The sequence below is a fragment of the Gadus morhua genome, chromosome 14, assembly GCF_902167405.1.
Source record: "Gadus morhua chromosome 14, gadMor3.0, whole genome shotgun sequence".
Lineage (NCBI taxonomy): Eukaryota > Metazoa > Chordata > Actinopteri > Gadiformes > Gadidae > Gadus > Gadus morhua.
This window is the reverse complement of record NC_044061.1, coordinates 417,835-437,500: the sequence shown is the minus strand read 5'-3', so window position 1 is coordinate 437,500 and position 19,666 is coordinate 417,835. Positions and strand designations below refer to the sequence as shown.

The 19,666-nt window shown below is 45.4% G+C and overlaps 2 protein-coding genes across 2 annotated transcripts; both read left to right on the top strand.

Annotated features, from left to right (window-relative positions):
* Positions 1-10,500: 10,500 nt before the first annotated feature.
* Positions 10,501-13,523, top strand: LOC115559054 (guanylyl cyclase-activating protein 2-like). Its single transcript, XM_030377688.1, has 4 exons — positions 10,501-10,827; positions 11,652-11,801; positions 12,750-12,858; positions 12,951-13,523. Exons 1-4 carry the CDS (start codon positions 10,627-10,629, stop codon positions 13,076-13,078), a joined length of 588 nt encoding a protein of 195 aa, XP_030233548.1. The 5' UTR covers positions 10,501-10,626; the 3' UTR covers positions 13,079-13,523.
* A 3,289-nt stretch (positions 13,524-16,812) lies between these two features.
* On the top strand, positions 16,813-18,835 carry guca1g (guanylate cyclase activator 1g). The gene is made up of 4 exons (XM_030377689.1): positions 16,813-17,205; positions 17,285-17,434; positions 17,671-17,770; positions 17,928-18,835. The coding sequence occupies exons 1-4, from the start codon at positions 17,005-17,007 to the stop codon at positions 18,044-18,046; spliced, it is 570 nt and encodes a 189-aa protein (XP_030233549.1). The 5' UTR covers positions 16,813-17,004; the 3' UTR covers positions 18,047-18,835.
* The last annotated feature ends 831 nt before the right edge of the window (positions 18,836-19,666 follow it).

The following is a 19,666-nucleotide window of genomic DNA, read 5'->3' as shown; positions in this document are numbered from 1 at the left end:
CTCAGCGCGCGCAAAACAGCCTCTCGCGCGTAACAGCCTCTCGCGAAAGATGTTTTTACGCTCGCTCGAATTTAATTTTGGCACTATGGGGGAGGGAATCAAGGCAGGGCGGGCTTTCCTATGATTGGCCGTTTCTGAAGCGCGATATTTGAATGACAGCCCTCCTCAGCCCTCCTCTCATTCAATTCTGAATTGTTCAGTAAATGGCTGAAACGATAGTTACGTATTGTAACTCCAGATTCTATGAGTATAGGCGCAGCCTTTTAAGTGTCGGCCTCATTGTCCTTTAAATAGCTGAAGAAAAGCTGTTTATTGGGAGCAGAACGTCCGCCGGCGCCCGACTATATCTGCGAAATGCGGACGTCGTTGAGGCACGCCGCACGCGGACGTAATTGAGGCCCACGCTGTTGGTGGTCGGGGATTACACATTTTTCAGTGCTACGGCTCACGCCTAGGGATAACCCAATAGCAATAGCCTTAAAAGGCTGTGCCTATATACTCATAGAATCTAGAGTTACAATACGTAACTATCGTTTCAGCCATTTACTGTACAATTCAGAATTGAATGAGAGGAAGGCTGAGGAGGGCTGTCAATCAAATATCGCGCTTCAGAAACGGCCAATCATAGGAAAGCCCGCCCTGCCTTGGTTCCCTCCCCCATAGTGCCAAAATGAAATTCGAGCGAGCGTAAAAACATCTTTCGCGAGAGGCTGTTACGCGCGAGAGGCTGTTTTGCGCGCGCGAGAGGCTGTTTTGCGCGCACAGACGTCATTTGCGCGCGCGCAGAGATCATTTGCGCGCTCGCAGTTAATATCTACGCGTGTGGAATAATATAATACGCCCGAATGCATCTTTTATCACATTAGTGAATTATGGCACTAATGTGTCGCCATAGCCGCGAGGCACCATCGCCCGGCAGCGGGCAGCCGGCAGCAGGCAGCGCGCGGTTCAGTCGACTTCAGGTTGATGTGAAAGTGGAAGAACCAGAGACGTCGCAGAACCCGACAAAGTCGTTTGTGATTCATAATATCGTCTGGAGGCGCACACAATATGTTATATGATATAGATATCTATGTATTATATGATATTATTTAGATATAGAGCTCCAGGACTGTAACGCAAGTGTTGTACACTTCCTTGTTATTTGGATAACCGTTCTGCTGTTGGTGTGATGGCGCATAACACGTCGGACTACGAGAGTCCGACGTGTTATGCGCCATCACACCAAGACCCCATCGGTCACAACTCAGTGCTAAAGTTTCGACAAATTTGATTTTTTGCAAGTGTAATGGACATATGTAATGGCTCACAACTGTCAGTTGTTCTGATGAACATGTTCTGATGTTCACCTCGCTCGCTCTCTCTCTCTCTCTCTCTCTCTCTCTCTCTCTCTCTCTCTCTCTCTCTCTCTCTCTCTCTCTCTCTCTCTCTCTCTCTCTCTCTCTCTCTCTCTCTCTCACACATAAAAAGCTGTTTGAGATTCATTCATGTAAAAGCTGATTCATTACGTAACTTATCTTCTTACATTTAAAAAAAATGACTGAAAAACAGGTTTGATGAAATACAGACATTTGAAAAAAACGAATTTGATAATGACTTGACTTGACTTCACTTGATGATGAGACTTGACTTGACTTGCTTGACTAAAGCTGTGCTTGGACTTGACTTGCTTGATCCTCCTTACTGACGACTTGGACTTACTTGAGACTTGAGGGCTAAGACTTGCGACTGACTTGAGACTTGCATGTATGGGACTTACTCCCATCTCTGGCCTCCGGTCGCTGAAGGTCAAATGACCAAAAATCCATAAAAAAAAAAAAAAACGAGCGAAAATGCCGGGCCAAAGGAAACACGAGAGCGGAGCAAAAAAACGAAAATTAGATGAAATAAAAAATGAAAGAGCGAAAGAATTATTACAGAAAACACCCAAATTAACCAACATGTGGAGGAGTAATCAGCCCGCTGTAGCAGCTACCACCAACAAAGATACAACTGTCAGTGACGGAGAGCAGCCAACCACCGCTAGCCAACTAACCAGCCCAACTAGCCAGTCTGCTAGCAATAGTGCTACAATCTCTGAGGAAACAAGTGATGGAGAAGAAGCAGTGGGTAATTTGGAATTATCAAGAACAGGCTGAGAACGACAATGTTGGAGGAGAAACTTAACAATCTGACTTTAATGTCAATTGAGCACGACATGCTGGCCCAAATGGTAGGGGTGTAACGATACATCGATGTAGATCGATACATCGATTGATACGGGAACGATCCAACTGCATCGATGCAACGGCCAAACATCGATGCATATCGCAGTATTACACCCTTTTATTATTATATATCTCCTTTCGCGGGTGTTTGTGAAACTATTTCTGCGCAAAGCGCCAAGCCGCTCGTATCCATTCACCGGTTAAACGAGGCAACAGCGAGCACATGTGTGAGCGCGAGGATGTCTACTGGGAATGGTCTACGTTCAAAATGAAAGATCATTACAGGCTCTTTAATTTAAGCCATAAAAAACCTTTGGCACTTAAATGCAATTATGTGGCACTTTATTATTTGTATTAAAAATTGATTTTTTTGTTTTAAATATCCGGAAGAGCAAAGAAATAAAATGATGAAATTATAATTAAGTTGATGTGAGTTGATGTGATTGTAAGAGGTTGTGTTAAATGGGCATATGATATCATCTCATATCGATTGCATGCCCCTGAATCGAATTCGTATCGCAGCAGACTTTTGATATCGGCAAATATCGTATCGTTGTCCAATGAATCGATATAATATCGTATCGTGATGAAACCAGAGATTTTCACCCCTACCAAATGGACTTTGAGGAGCTCAATAATGATTTCGCACGGACGAAGAGCAGAAGACGGGCCTTCTGAAGTCCCTTGGTGAGTCATGTTTGCCGCGGCGGCCTCCTCTATATGACCCAGCTCCATTAATGTGTAAAATAGTTTTAGCTTGTTTGTGTGCACATTTCAAACAGTTCACCCCAAATATGTTGCATCGTACATTCCTGCCTGTCTTCTTGCTTGGGGTTTGTTGTGCGTAACCGGACATGTACCAGGGCGTTACTCCCGGAGTAAATTAACCATTCAATGCCCAAACCGTTTGAGCCATAGCCGGGGCCTTCATTGACCTTTGTTTAATAGCCTACAATAGGCCCTACATTGTTTTATAGTTTTTGATGAGTTTACAAAAACAGGATGCATTTCTATAAATTAAGTAACTTTCAAAAAACAGTTCATTTATGTTGTCTGGGCCTAACTTGCTGTACTTGATAGCAAATGCATTGTAGGGCCTATTACTTTTTCTGTAATGATTTGCCAAAGTCACCAAATCACCAATTTCATATTTTCTTTTTTCCTACATTTTCAAGTAGGCCAATTCAGATACATTTTGTTTCCCCATCCTCATTCTGTCAGCTTGGTCAACACTACTGCTATTATAATAAAGCTACCCTCGAATTGAAATTAATTGAATTGAATTGAAATCATATTACCAGTTCACTTTAAATAGTCTGTCATAGATTGGTAGGCCTACTGTGTACGCTGATGTGTCAGTGGGTTTGTGTGAGGTCATGCGTCAGAACATCATGATATGAAGGGCCTCACCCGGGTAATTAGCCCCGGGCCTCAGAAAGTGTTAATCCGGCCCTGATCATATATATATATATACATATATATATATATAAACACATACATATGGGGAGATAACGTGTATGAGTAAGTGAACTGAATCCTGTATGAGTGAATGAATAACAAGTGATGGAGTGAATGTAACCCTAACCCACCTGCAGGTTGCAGTGCAGTCCGTCCCCCCTCCAAACGAGGCAGAAGAGCCAACATGGAGTCACTATTCAGGGGCCATCCCACTGGTTTACTTCACTGGTTTATTTCACTGGTTTTTTTCACTGATCCGTTTCCCTGATCTATGTTTTATTTCGCTGGTTTATTTCATTGATCTGTTTCATTGATCTATGTTGCTTGTTGCCTCTTGCCGTTGCCTTGATATTTAATTGTGTTGTTTTGTTTTGGTTCTCTAGAGGAACAATCTAATTGCGTGAGTCTGAATGGAATTATTTTGCTCAATCCAGTGATATACATATTAACATATATATAATAAAGATATATGAGGAGAGAGAAAATTAAACACACGCACGCACACACACACACACACACACACACACACACACACACACACACACACACACACACACACACACACACACACACACACACCTGTATAGACGTACAAACTATAAGCAGCATGCCTCAACACACCACAGTGTTTTTGCTTTTCCTTTGATTTGACTCAAGGGATTCAGTGCTTAATCATTTAAAATATCATTATTCAAAACAAATGACCTGTACCTTTCCAGAGTTATTATTACAGAGCAGTCCTTCATTTTGTTGACTACAGACTTACTCCCAGCATGCCCTACATATATTCTCGCTATCCTGAAAAGCTGATTAAGGATATTATACCTTTTTTTAGAGAGAGCGTAAGACACACACATTGACAACACCACCCAAAGGAGTCTGAAGGCTGCAGAGGTGCATTGTGCCTAAGAGGACTCAGAGGGGAAGAGAGAGAGAGAGAGAGAGAGAGAGAGAGAGAGAGAGAGAGAGAGAGAGAGAGAGAGAGAGAGAGAGAGAGAGAGAGAGAGAGAGAGAGAGAGAGATGCCTAAATAATGCATGCAGATCAGAATTAGGACAATATCCAATCCAGAGCCCTAAAATTGTATAACCACCTTAAGGAAAGTGAGGGCAACACACACTCCACAACAAGGCTCTTACCCACAGAGAGTTACACCCAAAAAAGTTTCCCCTTAGCCAGCTTGTCCTGGGAATCTGTCCAACACATCAGGCAAAACAAAATTTTAAGAAAACAAAAACAAAAGTATTTGGCACATTGGAAAGAGTCCACCAAAAACTAGAGTAAATTGGCAAGCTATTTGTCCCTTCACAGAGACTACAACGTGGCAGAATACCTGACCACCGTGACCGGCCCAAAACGGAGGAAATCCTTGACCAGATACAGACTCATCGAACACAGCATGGCCATCGAGAAGGGACGCCACAGACAGACCTGGCTCCCAAGAGAAGACAGACTGTGCTCCCACTGCACACACAACCAACTAGAGACAAAACTGCACTTCCTGACTTCCTGCCAGTCATACAAAGACATCAGGAATACACACTTCCCACAGATTCTAAGAGATTACCGTGAGTGTGCTGTGAAAAACATCTCCTGTGTTTCCGCATGAAAGATGGACCATTGACAAAGCTTTGTTAAGTGTTTATGTAGCATTGTAATGTATCATTTATAAATTATCTTTTAAACGATTATCTCAATCTGTTATTAATAATGAGCTGAATTACTTTTACTTCCTTAATGCTTCAAAATTGCTGTTTTTCTTAAGTGCTACCAAGTATTGTTATCATTCTAGACGTCCTCTAAAAGTGTGGAGACTCATTCAGATTCATTTAAGGGTTTTACGGATCGCTTCAATCCCTAATATGGAAGATTGATGCGGTTTACTTGTGTGTCCACCACGCGTACGCAAAGTGTTATTTGAGTAATGGAGCCGTGATGAACCAGGGAAACCTTCTGAAACCAAAAGCCCATTTATTCTGCCCTTGGGCTACTTTCTAAGTGTGTGTGTGTGTGTGTGTGTGTGTGTGTGTGTGTGTGTGTGTGTGTGTGTGTGTGTGTGTGTGTGTGTGTGTGTGTGTGTGTGTGTGTGTGTGTGTGTGTCTGTGTGTGTGTGTGTGTGTGTGTGTGTGTGTGTGTGTGTGTGTGTGTGTGTGTGTGTGTGTGTGTGTGTGTGTGTATGTGTGTGCTGACAGGAAGTACAAAGATTAATTATAAATCAATGTTGTCTAACCATTACTGCTATTCCTCTCCTGCATCACAAGCCGTGATGACCTCTGACCCCTCATAGGGGTTCATCATGACAGTTCACAGGCAGGGAGAAGATACATTTGTTATGAACAGCGGAATAACCTTGATCCTTTTGGAGAAGTAAATGCTTTCCCAGCTCCCAGTTTCCCGACTCACCTTACACAAGGAATTTTCAGAAGCTTGCCTTAGATGGGAATACTGTCATTTTCCTCGTCCTACACCAAACATCTGAACTGGATTCTCCAAGAAGCTGCATTGAAGTAAAGACTAAGTGCTTCTGATATCCTGTGGATTGTAAATGTACCATTAACCACAGATGGATGTGAACCAGACTCTGACTATAGGATGGGAAGACATGCTGTGAATGTGAGGAACTGAACATCTGGCAGATTGGGAAGCAATCCACCGAAATAATTTAGAATTATAGAAAGCCACTTGCAATTGTCTTCATAATATTAAAAACTGTGATGATATGAAAAGTATATTTAGCATTGGTTTGGACTCATGTGTGGACGTATGCATTGACACATCTTACTCCTATTAAGAAAACAGCAGATATTAGATGAACATATAGACAATAAGAGGACATATCCTACTGGAAAAGAAACCATCATTAGAATCCCCATTCCATCATGCACACTGGATGGGAGGGTGTCCCCATGCAGTTGTCTCTAAAAGAGATTCCCGTTGGGTCATCAGAGCTTCACTATCTGAATGTGCATCGCTATCAATAGAGTCTGACGGTTCATTTATTTTTTTCCATCGCTCGGGCGCGAACCCCAGCGCTATGCTTGTGTCCATGACGCCACAGCCCTCTAACCACAGGGGTTCTGTACCTGCAGAGCTCAACACACAACTCTACTTAAAGCTGCACTATGTTCGTTTCCCCATGGCCGCCACTAGAGGCTGGAGTTGTTGCTACGGTTAAAGATATAGTTATAGATATCGTTATAGACCTTAACAAAAGGATTTATAGAGAATAGTTCCATTGATGGATTGCGGACTCGTGAACGGGCATGTTTCCTTTGTGAGAAACATTCTAGTTCAGATATTTTGTAAAGAGTAAATAAATACAGGTAACAGTGAAGAAATATTTGCTGGACAACAAAAATATGATCCAAAATAATTGATGAATATAAAGGAAACATAGGTTTGGTTTCAGACTGAGATCCGTCACTAGTTGATCTCTCAGGCTAAGGACCCTGAAGCTCAAGCAGAAAGGCCCCGGCTAAAGACAGTGTAGAGTTGAAATATACCCACGGTGCACTGCGTTGGAAATCTAATCAGTGAAACTAATTCCTGGAGGAGCGGAGGCTCATCGTGCCACCTTCATTATGAAGTGTAACTACTGTTGTCGCTGCCAGACCTCCTCAGGAACGGCCTTTCATCGTCTGGATTCCAAAGATAAGCCTATTTTCAAAAACAACATTCACTGTTTTTAACTGTGATTCTGCTTTTATTTTCTTAAATGCCTATAAAATCTAATTTGTCAAGGGTATGTTGTTGCCAAGCGGAGCGCTTGGCAACAACATAGTTTAAGCAGACAAACTCTCCGGGCCAGAGGTGATATATTTAAAGATACATATGTATATGTATATATATATATATATTAAAATATATATATGTCTGTATGTGTGTGTGTGAGTGCCTGTGTGTTTGTATGTGCATGTTTGTGCATGCGTGGTGCTGAGTCTTCACAAGTGTGTGAATCTGATGTTAATTTTTTTTTCAATATGAAGCCTTTTCATGCATATCTGCTGAGCTTTGAGTCTCTGTGACATTTTAATGTGTAGAATTCCGTCTAATCTGCCTCTGAAGGGCGGAAAGCTGATCTATTCCTGAATGGACCGACCGCCCCCCTCCTGGGCCGACCTTAAAGAGAATCTGGAATCAGCTCGGATGCAGATCGGATTCAGGCGGGGAAAGAACAAATGCCTTGAGAATGCCATCGATAATTTATGTATTAATTATCATAACATGAACATAATTGATCAATATTCATTTGAGACTGATGGGTCATTTGATCCTTAATCTCTTTTAAATATCACGATGTTCACTAAATCAAGGAGCGCCTTGCTTGTGATCTTCTCTATAATCTTCTGAAGGGCTTCCACTCTGTGGTTACCATGTGGTTTGTGGTGGAAAGGCCCATGAAAAGTCGGCAGGGAACCCACCCTGTGTTGCAGGGTTGGTTGTTGTTGCGGTCCAGATTCTTTGTAATGTTTTATCACCACCAAGTGGAGACTGAGGAACAGGCAGGGTACGGATCCACAGCCCACGTTCCCCCTCCGTCCTCCTCTCCACCACCCATCCATCTCCCCTCAGAGCCTTCAGAGGCAGGTCCCAGCCTCCAGGCTCTGCACCACCTTCAGAGGCAGGTCCCAGCCTCCTGGCTCTGCACCACCTTCAGAGGCAGGTCCCAGCCTCCTGGCTCTGCACCACCTTCAGAGGCAGGTCCCAGCCTCCTGGCTCTGCACCACCTTTAGAGGCAGGTCCCAGCCTCCTGGCTCTGCACCACCTTTAGAGGCAGGTCCCAGCCTCCAGGCTCTGCACCACCTTCAGAGGCAGGTCCCAGCCCCCTGGCTCTGCACCACCTTCAGAGGCAGGTCCCAGCCTCCTGGCTCTGCATCACCTTCAGAGGCAGGTCCCAGCCTCCTGGCTCTGCACCACCTTTAGAGGCAGGTCCCAGCCTCCAGGCTCTGCATCACCTTTAGAGGCAGGTCCCAGCCTCCTGGCTCTGCACCACCTTCAGAGGCAGGTCCCAGCCTCCTGGCTCTGCATCACCTTCAGAGGCAGGTCCCAGCCTCCTGGCTCTGCACCACCTTTAGAGGCAGGTCCCAGCCTCCTGGCTCTGCACCACCTTCAGAGGCAGGTCCCAGCCTCCTGGCTCTGCACCACCTTTAGAGGCAGGTCCCAGCCTCCTGGCTCTGCACCACCTTCAGAGGCAGGGTGTGGGTCTGAACTATGTTCCAATACGGGGTTGTGGTCCCTAAGGACTACAGTGCAGGTATCATATAATGAAGGTATTCTTCTGGGCTCCTCAGAGCATGAGGCACAGCAGCAACGAGCAGCACATCGGACCGCTGAGGCCAGAGGAGGTTACTACGACGCCCACAAGGTGCATCGACTATGGAAACAGTGTGGAGCTACACCATACGCTCTCTAGCTACTACACGGGGTTATCCTCGGCCAATAACACACCTGCGACCGACAGGGATATGGATTCACAGACCAATCAGGGAAGAAATGGTCACTAACACTTGATAGATGCCGGTGGTACTCTTATTGATTTAGATATTGGAGGGCTGCATGGAAGAGACCCAGGAAGGACACATTTTGATTCTGCAGGGTCTGTTTTTCTGTCTGACTGTATCTTAAAGGAACGATTTGGGTTGAATGGTATTCTGGGAAATGAAATGTGTGGTGTAGTTACCACCCTGCTCACCCTCTCCCCTCACTCCTCAGTGTCCCTGATCAGCCTTATTGGCACAAACGCTGCGTTCTGTGGCCAACGGGGCCGCTGCCAAGACTGAAGAGCATAGAAAGGTACTAAAGCCTCGTCAGTACCGGAGAGGTTTAACCACAAACATTAATGGTCTTGCTCATTTTAATGTTTGGTTATCCCACTTAACCAAACATTAACTAAATTATTTTAGTAAATACAGCTTTGGGTTGAAAATAAGGTAGCAATCAGTCGTAAATTAGGAATTGGTCAGTATTGTCTTGATAAAAGAGTTGTTTAATCTACTTAAATACTCAAAGTATACTAATACATAAGCTTCTTGCACAAAGGGGGGTCCCTCTCCCTCTTGCTCTTGTCAACGGTTCAGCGGTCAGCTTTTGCTTCAGGCTCTAATTGATTATCCTAAAGCTAATGCAATCTAATTCAGAGAGATTGGTACGACGCCAGGTAATTGGATGTAGGCAATAATCTTCGTACAGGAAAAGACTGATTCCAGGCATATACAGACTGATCGGAGATACTGTATACTGATGTATATACATGTTCATCCCTCAATACATTCCTTGCTACATATATAGTCTTCTGTGTGTGTGTGGTTGTACAATCATTGATTAATCAGGTCACAGATATTGCAACAGTCTTCACGGTAGGAATTGCCATTTTATTTTTCAGATGAATGCCTAACTGTGTGTCCACTGCCTGCCCTTCTCCTCCCTGATGCAGCAACACTGGGAGGACCTCAGCGTTATGGCCAAGGTTAATTCATCAAACCGAGCCACGCACCTTGATCTCGAACCGCCCAAATGTGTCTTACACACAACAATAATAATTCCCCTTGATCTCCAACTGCCCTAATGTGTCTTACACACAACTATAATAATTAATCTTGATCTCCAACTGACCAAATGTGTCTTACACACAACTATAATAATTAATCTTGGCAGCGCAATTCAAAAAGAAAAGCATCAGAATAGAACCAGACGGACAGGTGTCCCTGGTTTGCTGTCAGGTTAAGTAAGCCTCCTGTTAATGAGATGCACTGCTCTGGTGCTCTGCTGGGTAGGGTTACCCCACGTAGGTAGTCAGCAGCAGGCTAATCCTGAGGCTCAGCGCCCGAAGCCCCTGTGGTTCCCAGCAGGAGTGACCCTGGGACACGAGGTTATAACTGAACCGGTCGGCACCGCTGGCTTCAGGAGACACTCCGCAGACACCAGGGAACAGAGGAGAGGTGTTGGATGAAGCCATCCCCAGCATGGGGCAGATAAACCAAACGGGGAGGTACGACGAGGAGATCGACGTCAAGGCGCTTCAGGAGATGTACAAGATGTTTGTGGTGGAGTGTCCCAGCGGCGTGTTGTTCCTGCACGAGTTCAAGAGGTTCTTCGGGGTGGACCCGACGGGGGAGGCGTCGGACTACGCTGAGGCCATGTTCCGGGCGTTCGACAGGAACGGGGTGAGGAGGTTTCTGAAGCCCCATCTTACCACCCTTTACACAAGGGACCGCGTGTACATGTGTTCTGATCTTCATCAACAGGATAACACCACTGATTTGTGTTCTGATCTTCATCAACAGGATAACACCACTGATTTGTGTTCTGATCTTCATCAACAGGATAACACCACTGATTTGTGTTCTGATCTTCATCAACAGGACAACACCACTGATTTGTGTTCTGATCTTCATCAACAGGATAACTCCATTGATGATGTTTTCTGATCTTCTTATGAACAGAATAACTCCATTGATTTGCGTTGACTTCTTATCAACAGGACAACACCACTGATTTGTGTTCTGATCTTCTTATCAAAAGGATAACTCCATTGATTTGTGTTGAGAGTCGAGAGTCCACCTCGACTCTGCATAGCCACCCTCCCCATTCTGGCCACCATTGTACACTGTATTGTATTGTGTTGTATTGTATTGTATTATAGTACTTAACTGTGTAACATCTGCAGTAGCTGCTATTATTGCTGTAACACAGGGAATTGGTTAGCCTAGCGATTGTTGTACTCGCACTTGGTTCTATAACATCCTTATTGTACCGACAGCGATTTATTGTTGCACTTCTTGTGACAAATGTACTTATGTAGGTCGCTTTGGATAAAAGCGTCTGCTAAATGCCCTAAATGTAAATGCAAATGAAAAGTTCTTATCAACAGGATAACACCATTGATTTGTGTTCTGATCTTCATCAACCGGATAACACCATTGATTTGTGTTCTGATCTTCATCAACAGGATAACACCATTGATTTGTGTTCTGATCTTCATCAACAGGATAACACCATTGATTTCCTAGAGTTTGTGGCGGCGTTGAACCTGGTTTTCCGAGGCGACTTGGAGCACAAGCTGCGCTGGTCGTTCAAAGTGTACGACAAAGACAGCAACGGCTACGTGGACCGCAGCGAGTTGCGCTCCATCATCGACGTGAGTAACGCTGACATATCGCGGGTATTGAAGGGGAAAGAGTCCAGTTATCTGACAAGTGACAGTTATCAAAGGTCATCTGATATATGTAGGTGCTATTATTGATAGTAGCCTCTAAGTAACCCCTCCCCACAGCACTAACCCCGCCCTCCCGAGAGCACTAACCCCGCCCTCCCCAGAGCACTAACCCCTCCCTCCCCAGAGCACTAACCCCGCCCTCCCTCCCCAGAGCACTAACCCCTCCCTCCCCAGAGCACTAACCCCGCCCTCCCTCCCCAGAGCACTAACCCCTCCCTCCCCAGAGCACTAACCCCTCCCTCCCCAGAGCACTAACCCCGCCCTCCCCACAGCACTAACCCCGCCCTCCCCACAGCACTTACCCCGCCCTCCCCTGAGCACTAACCCCTCCCTCCCCAGAGCACTAACTCCGCCCTCCCTCCCCAGAGCACTAACCCCTCCCTCCCCAGAGCACTAACTCCGCCCTCCCTCCCCAGAGCACTAACTCCGCCCTCCCTCCCCAGAGCACTAACTCCGCCCTCCCTCCCCAGAGCACTAACCCCTCCCTCCCCAGAGCATTAACCCCTCCCTCCCTCCCCAGAGCACTAACCCCTCCCTCCCTCCCCAGAGCACTAACTCCGCCCTCCCCAGAGCACTAACCCCTCCCTCCCCAGAGCACTAACCCCTCCCTCCCCAGAGCACTAACTCCGCCCTCCCTCCCCAGAGCACTAACCCCTCCCTCCCCAGAGCACTAACTCCGCCCTCCCTCCCCAGAGCACTAACCCCTCCCTCCCCAGAGCACTAACTCCGCCCTCCCTCCCCAGAGCACTAACTCCGCCCTCCCTCCCCAGAGCACTAACCCCTCCCTCCCCATAGCACTAACTCCGCCCTCCCTCCCCAGAGCACTAACCCCTCCCTCCCCAGAGCACTAACCCCTCCCTCCCTCCCCAGAGCATCTACCGAGTGAACAGAAGCACCAAGAGAGAGTGGAAGGACGGCCCGCTGAGCGTGGACCAGGTGGTGGATGGGATCCTGCAGGCGGTGGACTCCGACCGAGACGGTGAGCTGTAGGGATAGTCATAGAGGTTTATAATATAGATATAGGTCAGGTAATGATGGGCGGGGCTGAACTAGATGCTACTGTCTCTCCAGGTCATATTAATCTCTACGAGTTCATCCGAGGGGCCCAGCAGGACCCCTGGGTGCTGAACATGTTGAAGCTGGACATGAACCCCGCCGGGTGGGTGCTGGAGCGGAGGAGGATGAGCGCCCACTTCTGAAGGGGCCCAGAGGGACGGACCACCGTCTGATGTCCCACTACTGCCACTCTTATCTCAGTGCTTGATGTTCTTAGTGTTCTTTACATCCTTCTAGCATTGTGTGGATTTGTATTTGTAATGTCTGTGCACTGCTTTTCATGCCCGGCTGCATAGAAAGTGTCCCTTGCTGGATGATACGATAGGAACTGAAATGAAGTAGAAGTTATAAAAACATTTATTGGTACGGTATTACAATTCATCAAGCAAATAAGTTTCAAATTTGTTTTGGATTGATATTTTCTCATTATTTAAAAAATAGATGAGGAATTGTTCTGGAACCGCAGTTGGGACCTACTTCCTGGTGGGGATGGGTGCAGCATCCTTCAGATTTCAGAGTCGCTCACTATCTTCCGAAAAAGACTCAAGACTCACCTGTTCAGAGCCCAGCTCGACACTGCATAGCCACCCTCCCCCTTCTGGCCACCATTGTACACTGTATTGTATTTTATTGTATTGTATTGTATTGTATTATAGTACTTGTAGTAACTGCAGTAGCTGCTATCATGGCTGTAACACGGGGAATTGATTAGCCTAGCGATTGTGGTACTTGCACTTGGTTCTAAGAACTGTCGGTACAAAGGCCTTTCTGTACCGACAGCGATATATTGATGCACTTCTTATCACAAATGTAGTTATTGTAAGTCGCTTTGGATAAAAGCTTCTGCTAAATGCCCTGAATGTAAATGTAAATGTAAATTTCAACATGTGCATTAACACATTATAATGAAGAGGGAATAAAGACACTTTATAGGTTGGTTTTTATTTGATGTTCATGCTTTAAAGGTGTTGTGGGTAAGATTTAAGTGCTTTTGTTTGAGTGTATTCTTGTATTGCAAAGCAATCAGGTATGAGAAAATCATGATAACTAAATTCCAATAGCCTGTATTCTTTAATTAAGAACACAGTAAGAGTAATAAATGCGCTGTAGGTTAGACTCTAGATCTGTAATTTGAGTGCAATTTGTTAGACCTACTAGGGTCGTCAGCAATTAGCGAGTGAAAGGTGCTGTGAGAAAATATATAATGCAGATGAGCGCTAAGGGGAGGAGTTTCAGGCCATGAAGGAGGCGACGCAGTCTGTCCTAAAACAAGGGCCACTGTGTAAGTGTTGGGAAATGTCCAACACGAATGCTCTGGGACTGCCTCCTATCTGGATGTAACACAGGGCAAAAGGACACACATTAATGACAAAAACATATCAATGATACTAATAAAATAATAAAAAAATATTAATAAATTCATTATCCATTTTAATTCACACTTTTATTCACAGAGTTTGTGATACAATCAAAAACGTTGAAGTCAAAGTGGCAGCCTATCATGTTCACAGCAGCGCACCAGCTAGTCCTGACTCCTCCTCCTCCTCCTCAGGAGACCATGGTTACCAAAACACAGCTAGTCCTGACTCCTCCTCCTCACGGAACCATGGTTACCGTAACGCAGGCCAGAAGTCCCCCATATGGTCTGCAGACTGTAACTGATGGGACGGAACCCCATATGGTCTGCAGACTGTTACTGATGGGACGGAACCCCATATGGTCTGCAGACTGTTACTGATGGGACGGAACCCCATCAGTGCAGTGGTGGACTGGTGAATCCCACCTCATGCCATATGCAGCAGTAGCAGTAGCAGTAAATGCACAGCAGCACTAGTTCGCAGGGCGAGGTATAGTCCAACTGGAACATTATCTGCTAAAGGATGAGGCACCGGCTACACTCCCATTAACACTGTCATTAAAACCACAATCACCATCCCTAATTATGGATGCACAAGCAAAGTGCTTGGGACAATGATGTGGATCACATCGCTGAACTACACCAGACGACTACATCCATCATGGAGCATTCATATGTCAGGGAGCTTCAGCTCACAGAAAGAAGTACCTCTCACCATGAAGGTAGCATGTAGCATGTAGCATGTTGAGGCCTAAGCCTATTGCCTCCACCAATCACAAGAGCTGCTCTATGGACCTATGGGCTCAGTCTTAAGTGTGACAAACATAAACAACTGATCTCCACAACAATTTAAGTCTTAGTAGTCAAAGGATTCTAAAAATAATACCAGGATCTTCCCTGGGTTGGGAAGTTTGTCTTAGTTTAAGGGGCAGTCAATAAACATCAGGACAAAGAGAGTCTACAGACATAAACTTAGCCTGAAGTGCACAATGTGGGCACGATGTGTGTGTCTCCCAGCCTCCCAAACAAGAGTGGAGGCTGGAGGCTCAGTTCACTTTGAAGTGGTCATCTCACACAACTTTCTTCTCTATAACAGCAATTCCATCGGGTATAGAAAGTTAATCAAATATACTATACAGGAAGATGACCTCCGTTTAATAGCATGCTTTAGCATGCTATTAGCTACTATTGAAAAAATAATAATGATTGAAGCATTTTCTGAATCAGTTTTGGCTAGTGTCACTATAATAAAGATTAAGAGTGGCTGATCTGTCTTATTTAAGAATATACAAAATCAAGAAATAGCGGAGAGGTGTCTGGTATTATGAAGCAGCCATTCCACCCTTCCCCTTTCCCTCTTATTAACTTAACTGTAGCTTAACTCTCTGAGCTTAATCTTCCAATCTTGGACTGGAAGCCATGGCTGCCAATCATTCTGTTTGAGGTCCGTCAGGCGATAATGTTCCTGATCAAAGCGACCATCAAGGGGAACAGTGCAGCGGGTTAGTTATTAGGGGGTCCTCCTTTGGGACCTGAAGACCTCCCCACACTCATCTCTCCTAACGATTAGACTGCAGTTCAGAGAACGACCACTGCCTGCACTGCTTTGCTGCCCAACAGCCTGGTTAGTAATTGGCGAACACTTCAAATCCTCATTAATTCTATCTGGGAGGCAGGCGTCTGCCCAACAGAACACAGAGTAACGATCTGTGCCAGATCCACGAGAGACTGATTAGAAAACAAATAAAGGTCTTCCTCTTCCCTCCACAGTGGCCATCGCCTCCTTTAGAGTCAAGCCAGTGTGCACGATCATCAATGGCCATAGCTGACGAAGTATGCAGAGGGGGTTATTAAGCAGAGTAAAGATGCACCATATACCTCTATTATTATATAATACATATACCATAATATCATTAACTGAGGCTCGTTTCACATAGTCAGGTTAACTGGGGCAACATAGATGCGGTTGACACGTTTCAGTGATCTAAACAAGGAAAGGCTTCAGTGCAGTGTAACCTAAGACTCTCGAGGACCAAGAACCTTTTCTCTGCACAACCCAGCGCTTTGACTTCCTGGCAACCTATTTGATTCTTCTGGTTTCTTAATGATACCCCTATCCTGAGTAATACCTCCTCAACACATCACTCCGTCACACTCGTCCACTTCCAACCCTTCGGTCTTTGACCAGTGGAATGTGTTGTTTGCGTTGTGTGTTAGTAGGTGGAAGTAAGCTGTTGACCCATCCTCCAAACTCAGTGGCTCAGCTGGTCCAGGGGTCATCCATATGTATCTACTGGAGCTTGGTGGTTCTCTCATCTGGGAAACCTCCCAGAACTCAAACAATCAAATATGCTGCACAGCATTCTCAGAGCGCTAAAATCAATTCATTCAATCTTTTGTCAAAATTAAAACAATTTGGTTGGTTCTGGCCCAGGACTCAGGAGAGATCGGCTCATCCACTCATACAGGTCACAGGGCAACTGGATTAGCCTGGAAGCTTCCCAGAAATAGCCCCCGCAGGTTAAACACTACAGCAGTAGGAGCAGTCGGATCATGTCTCCAGCCTGGGAACACTCTACTGCGATGGGTTCTGAGGAACGCTGAAACACTCTTTTACTCTATTCTGCTTCTGATCTGAAGGGTATTTATGAATGTTCATGGCTGAGCTTGTTTGTGCTTCTACATTATGATTATAGTTTGACTAGTGACGTCATGGGTCAGACAGAGAGCATCGATGATGAGGAAATTACTCTTCAAGACATTCAGGAGCTCTACCGCAAATTTGCCTTTGAATGCCCAAGTGGAAACCTCCACCTGCACGAGTTCAAGCGGATCTTCGGTGTGAACTGCACCTCCAGGGCGGAGGAGGCCTCCTACATGGAGAACGTGTTCCGGTCCTTCGACACCAACCAGGTACGTTGCATATCTTAGATGATGACTGTGTTCTGAGCCCAGGAAAGAATAACATCGTCCACACACTGTCGTCTAATAGGACAACAAGATCGACTTCATGGAGTACGTAGCGGCCATCCACCTGGTCCTCCGAGGGAAGCTGGAGGACAAGCTCAAGTGGTCCTTCAAGGTGTATGACAGCGATGGCAATGGCTGTCTGGACAGGAGGGAAGTGAAGCATGTGCTGACAGTAAGCATGGGTCAACATATTCATCATTCGGAGATAAAGATTCAAAATAGACGTATTCATCATTTTAGAGAAAAAGATTCAAATAAATGTTGAATACGTTCTCTGTGATGCTGTGTAAAATATGTTTGTGTAATGATTTGTTCGTGGTCTTCTGCCATTCCGATATATTTGACATGGTTGGCTATAAATGCTACATGATCAGTATGGGTGTGTAATGATTCTTTGTGTCCTTGTAGATTATCTACATGCTGAAGAAGCACAATAACCCCGCTCCCCAAGCCAAGGTGGAGGACATCTGTGACCGGATATTTGAACTGGTCGATGTCAACAATGATGGTAAGCATATCTAGTACTACTAAGTTGCTTTGGATAAAGGCGTCTGCTAAATGCCCTGACTGGAAATGTATTAATGTAAATGTAATGACTAACTAAACCTTAAATTGGTTTCAACAAACCTTTTAAAATGGATGCACCTCCTTTGTGTGGTCCTAAGAGCGGATCTCTCTAGAGGAGTTCATGGAGGGAGCGCAGAAGGACCCGTGGGTCATGGAGCAGCTCAAACTGGACATTACGCCGTGTGGCTGGTTCCTGAACAGCAAGACGAGGTCCTGACTCTACAGGGTTAACCGCCGTCACCTCCACCTGGAATCTTTACTCTTTGGATTCTTTTTGGCCAGGGGGGACAGACCCTTTGGGGGATACAAACAAGGCCTGGCAGCGACGTCTCAGTCACACAAGGCAAAGACAAAGACACAGAACAACCCAACAATGGATGATGAAGAATGATGTCCATGTGTTCAGCTTGGAATGAGGAGAGAGAAACCTGTCTACGTTTCCATGCAATAATCAGAATGCCAATCAGCATGGAAATGTTTTACACAATATCTCTGGGAGCCGCAGTCTAGACCAGAAATGGGCTTTAATAAAAAACATTTATGCTAGGGCCGGATCTTTCACGCCTCATATTGTTTTGCTTTATCTGGGAATTGAAAAGGTAAAAATATGCAATGAGTTATTCTTACCATCTTTATCTCCATGTAAACCTGGATGAATTTGGAGTTGCATTGCAGTGTTTAATGACTTCATTTTACAGAAAACGAATGGAAAGAATAGAAGAGACACAAGTTATTGTTGATATTGTTTTGATCCAAACTTTTTTAAATTGTCATTATCATTCATTCATTCCCAAATAGATGTATCTAGGACAGGAGGACATGGTTTAATTAGATAAGCAGATTGGTGTCGATGGATGAGAACGATAATGGGAATTAAAGCGAGAATAATAGTAGAAACCATTACATTCTCCTGAAGGAAGGCTCACACGATTTTGTGATTGTCTGTGTGGGCATGTGTGTGTGTGTGTGTGTGTGTGTGTGTGTGTGTGTGTGTGTGTGTGTGTGTGTGTGTGTGTGTGTGTGTGTGTGTGTGTGTGTGTGTGTGTGTGTGTGTGTGTGTGTTTGTGTGTGTGTGTGTGTGTGTGTGTGTGTGTGTCAAAAGATCTATAATCAATAAAGGTTTGCATTCCATTATTTTGTTCCTCTCTTTGTAAACTTCGGTGTGAAGATGCAAAGTGCTTCTTGCCGCGTGGATATGGCCCCATCTGCTGAGCTGACCTGAGACCATGGACTTAGGAGTGTTTACCTCAGGCCCTCCTCCAACGGCTCTGACCCCCAGCCTGAGTTCCCCTGGTTCCCCTGCCAGATGTTTGTGTTCCCCGCTAGTGGAAGCTCTCCCTGAAGGAGCTGTGGCCGTGAGAAGGGCCCTGGAGCCTCCTCAGAGTGCTGTAGCCAGGGAAGGAGTGGTTAGGAAGCCTTAGTCGGCCCTGGAGCCTCCTCAGAGTGGCCAGGGAAGGAGTGGTTAGGAAGCCTTAGTCGGCCCTGGAGCCTCCTCAGAGTGCTGTAGCCAGGGAAGGAGTGGTTAGGAAGCCTTAGTCGGCCCTGGAGCCTCCTCAGAGTGGCCAGGGAAGGAGTGGTTAGGAAGCCTTAGTCGGCCCTGGAGCCTCCTCAGAGTGGCCAGGGAAGGAGTGGTTAGGAAGCCTTAGTCGGCCCTTGAGCCCAACCAAACTATTTTTATTTTGGGTGAGTTTGTATCTTTGTTTAATTGGGTTTTCCTGGTTGTACTTTGAAAGTGGGATCCTCCAACCTCTTAATGCAAGCATTATAGGATGAATTATTTTCATTTCAAATCAGAATTAAATTAAATATCCCTTATAAAGTACACAGCCCCATGTGC

Coding starts and splice junctions, on each gene's coding strand:
- guca1g (XM_030377689.1), top strand. CDS start 17,005: ATGGGTCAGACAGAGAGCATCGATGATGAGGAAATTACTCTTCAAGAC. Junction 17,206..17,284: donor GGTCCTTCGACACCAACCAG/GTACGTTGCATA, acceptor GTCGTCTAATAG/GACAACAAGATCGACTTCAT. Junction 17,771..17,927: donor GGTCGATGTCAACAATGATG/GTAAGCATATCT, acceptor TGTGGTCCTAAG/AGCGGATCTCTCTAGAGGAG.
- LOC115559054 (XM_030377688.1), top strand. CDS start 10,627: ATGGGGCAGATAAACCAAACGGGGAGGTACGACGAGGAGATCGACGTC. Junction 10,828..11,651: donor GGGCGTTCGACAGGAACGGG/GTGAGGAGGTTT, acceptor CTTCATCAACAG/GATAACACCATTGATTTCCT. Junction 12,859..12,950: donor GGTGGACTCCGACCGAGACG/GTGAGCTGTAGG, acceptor CTGTCTCTCCAG/GTCATATTAATCTCTACGAG.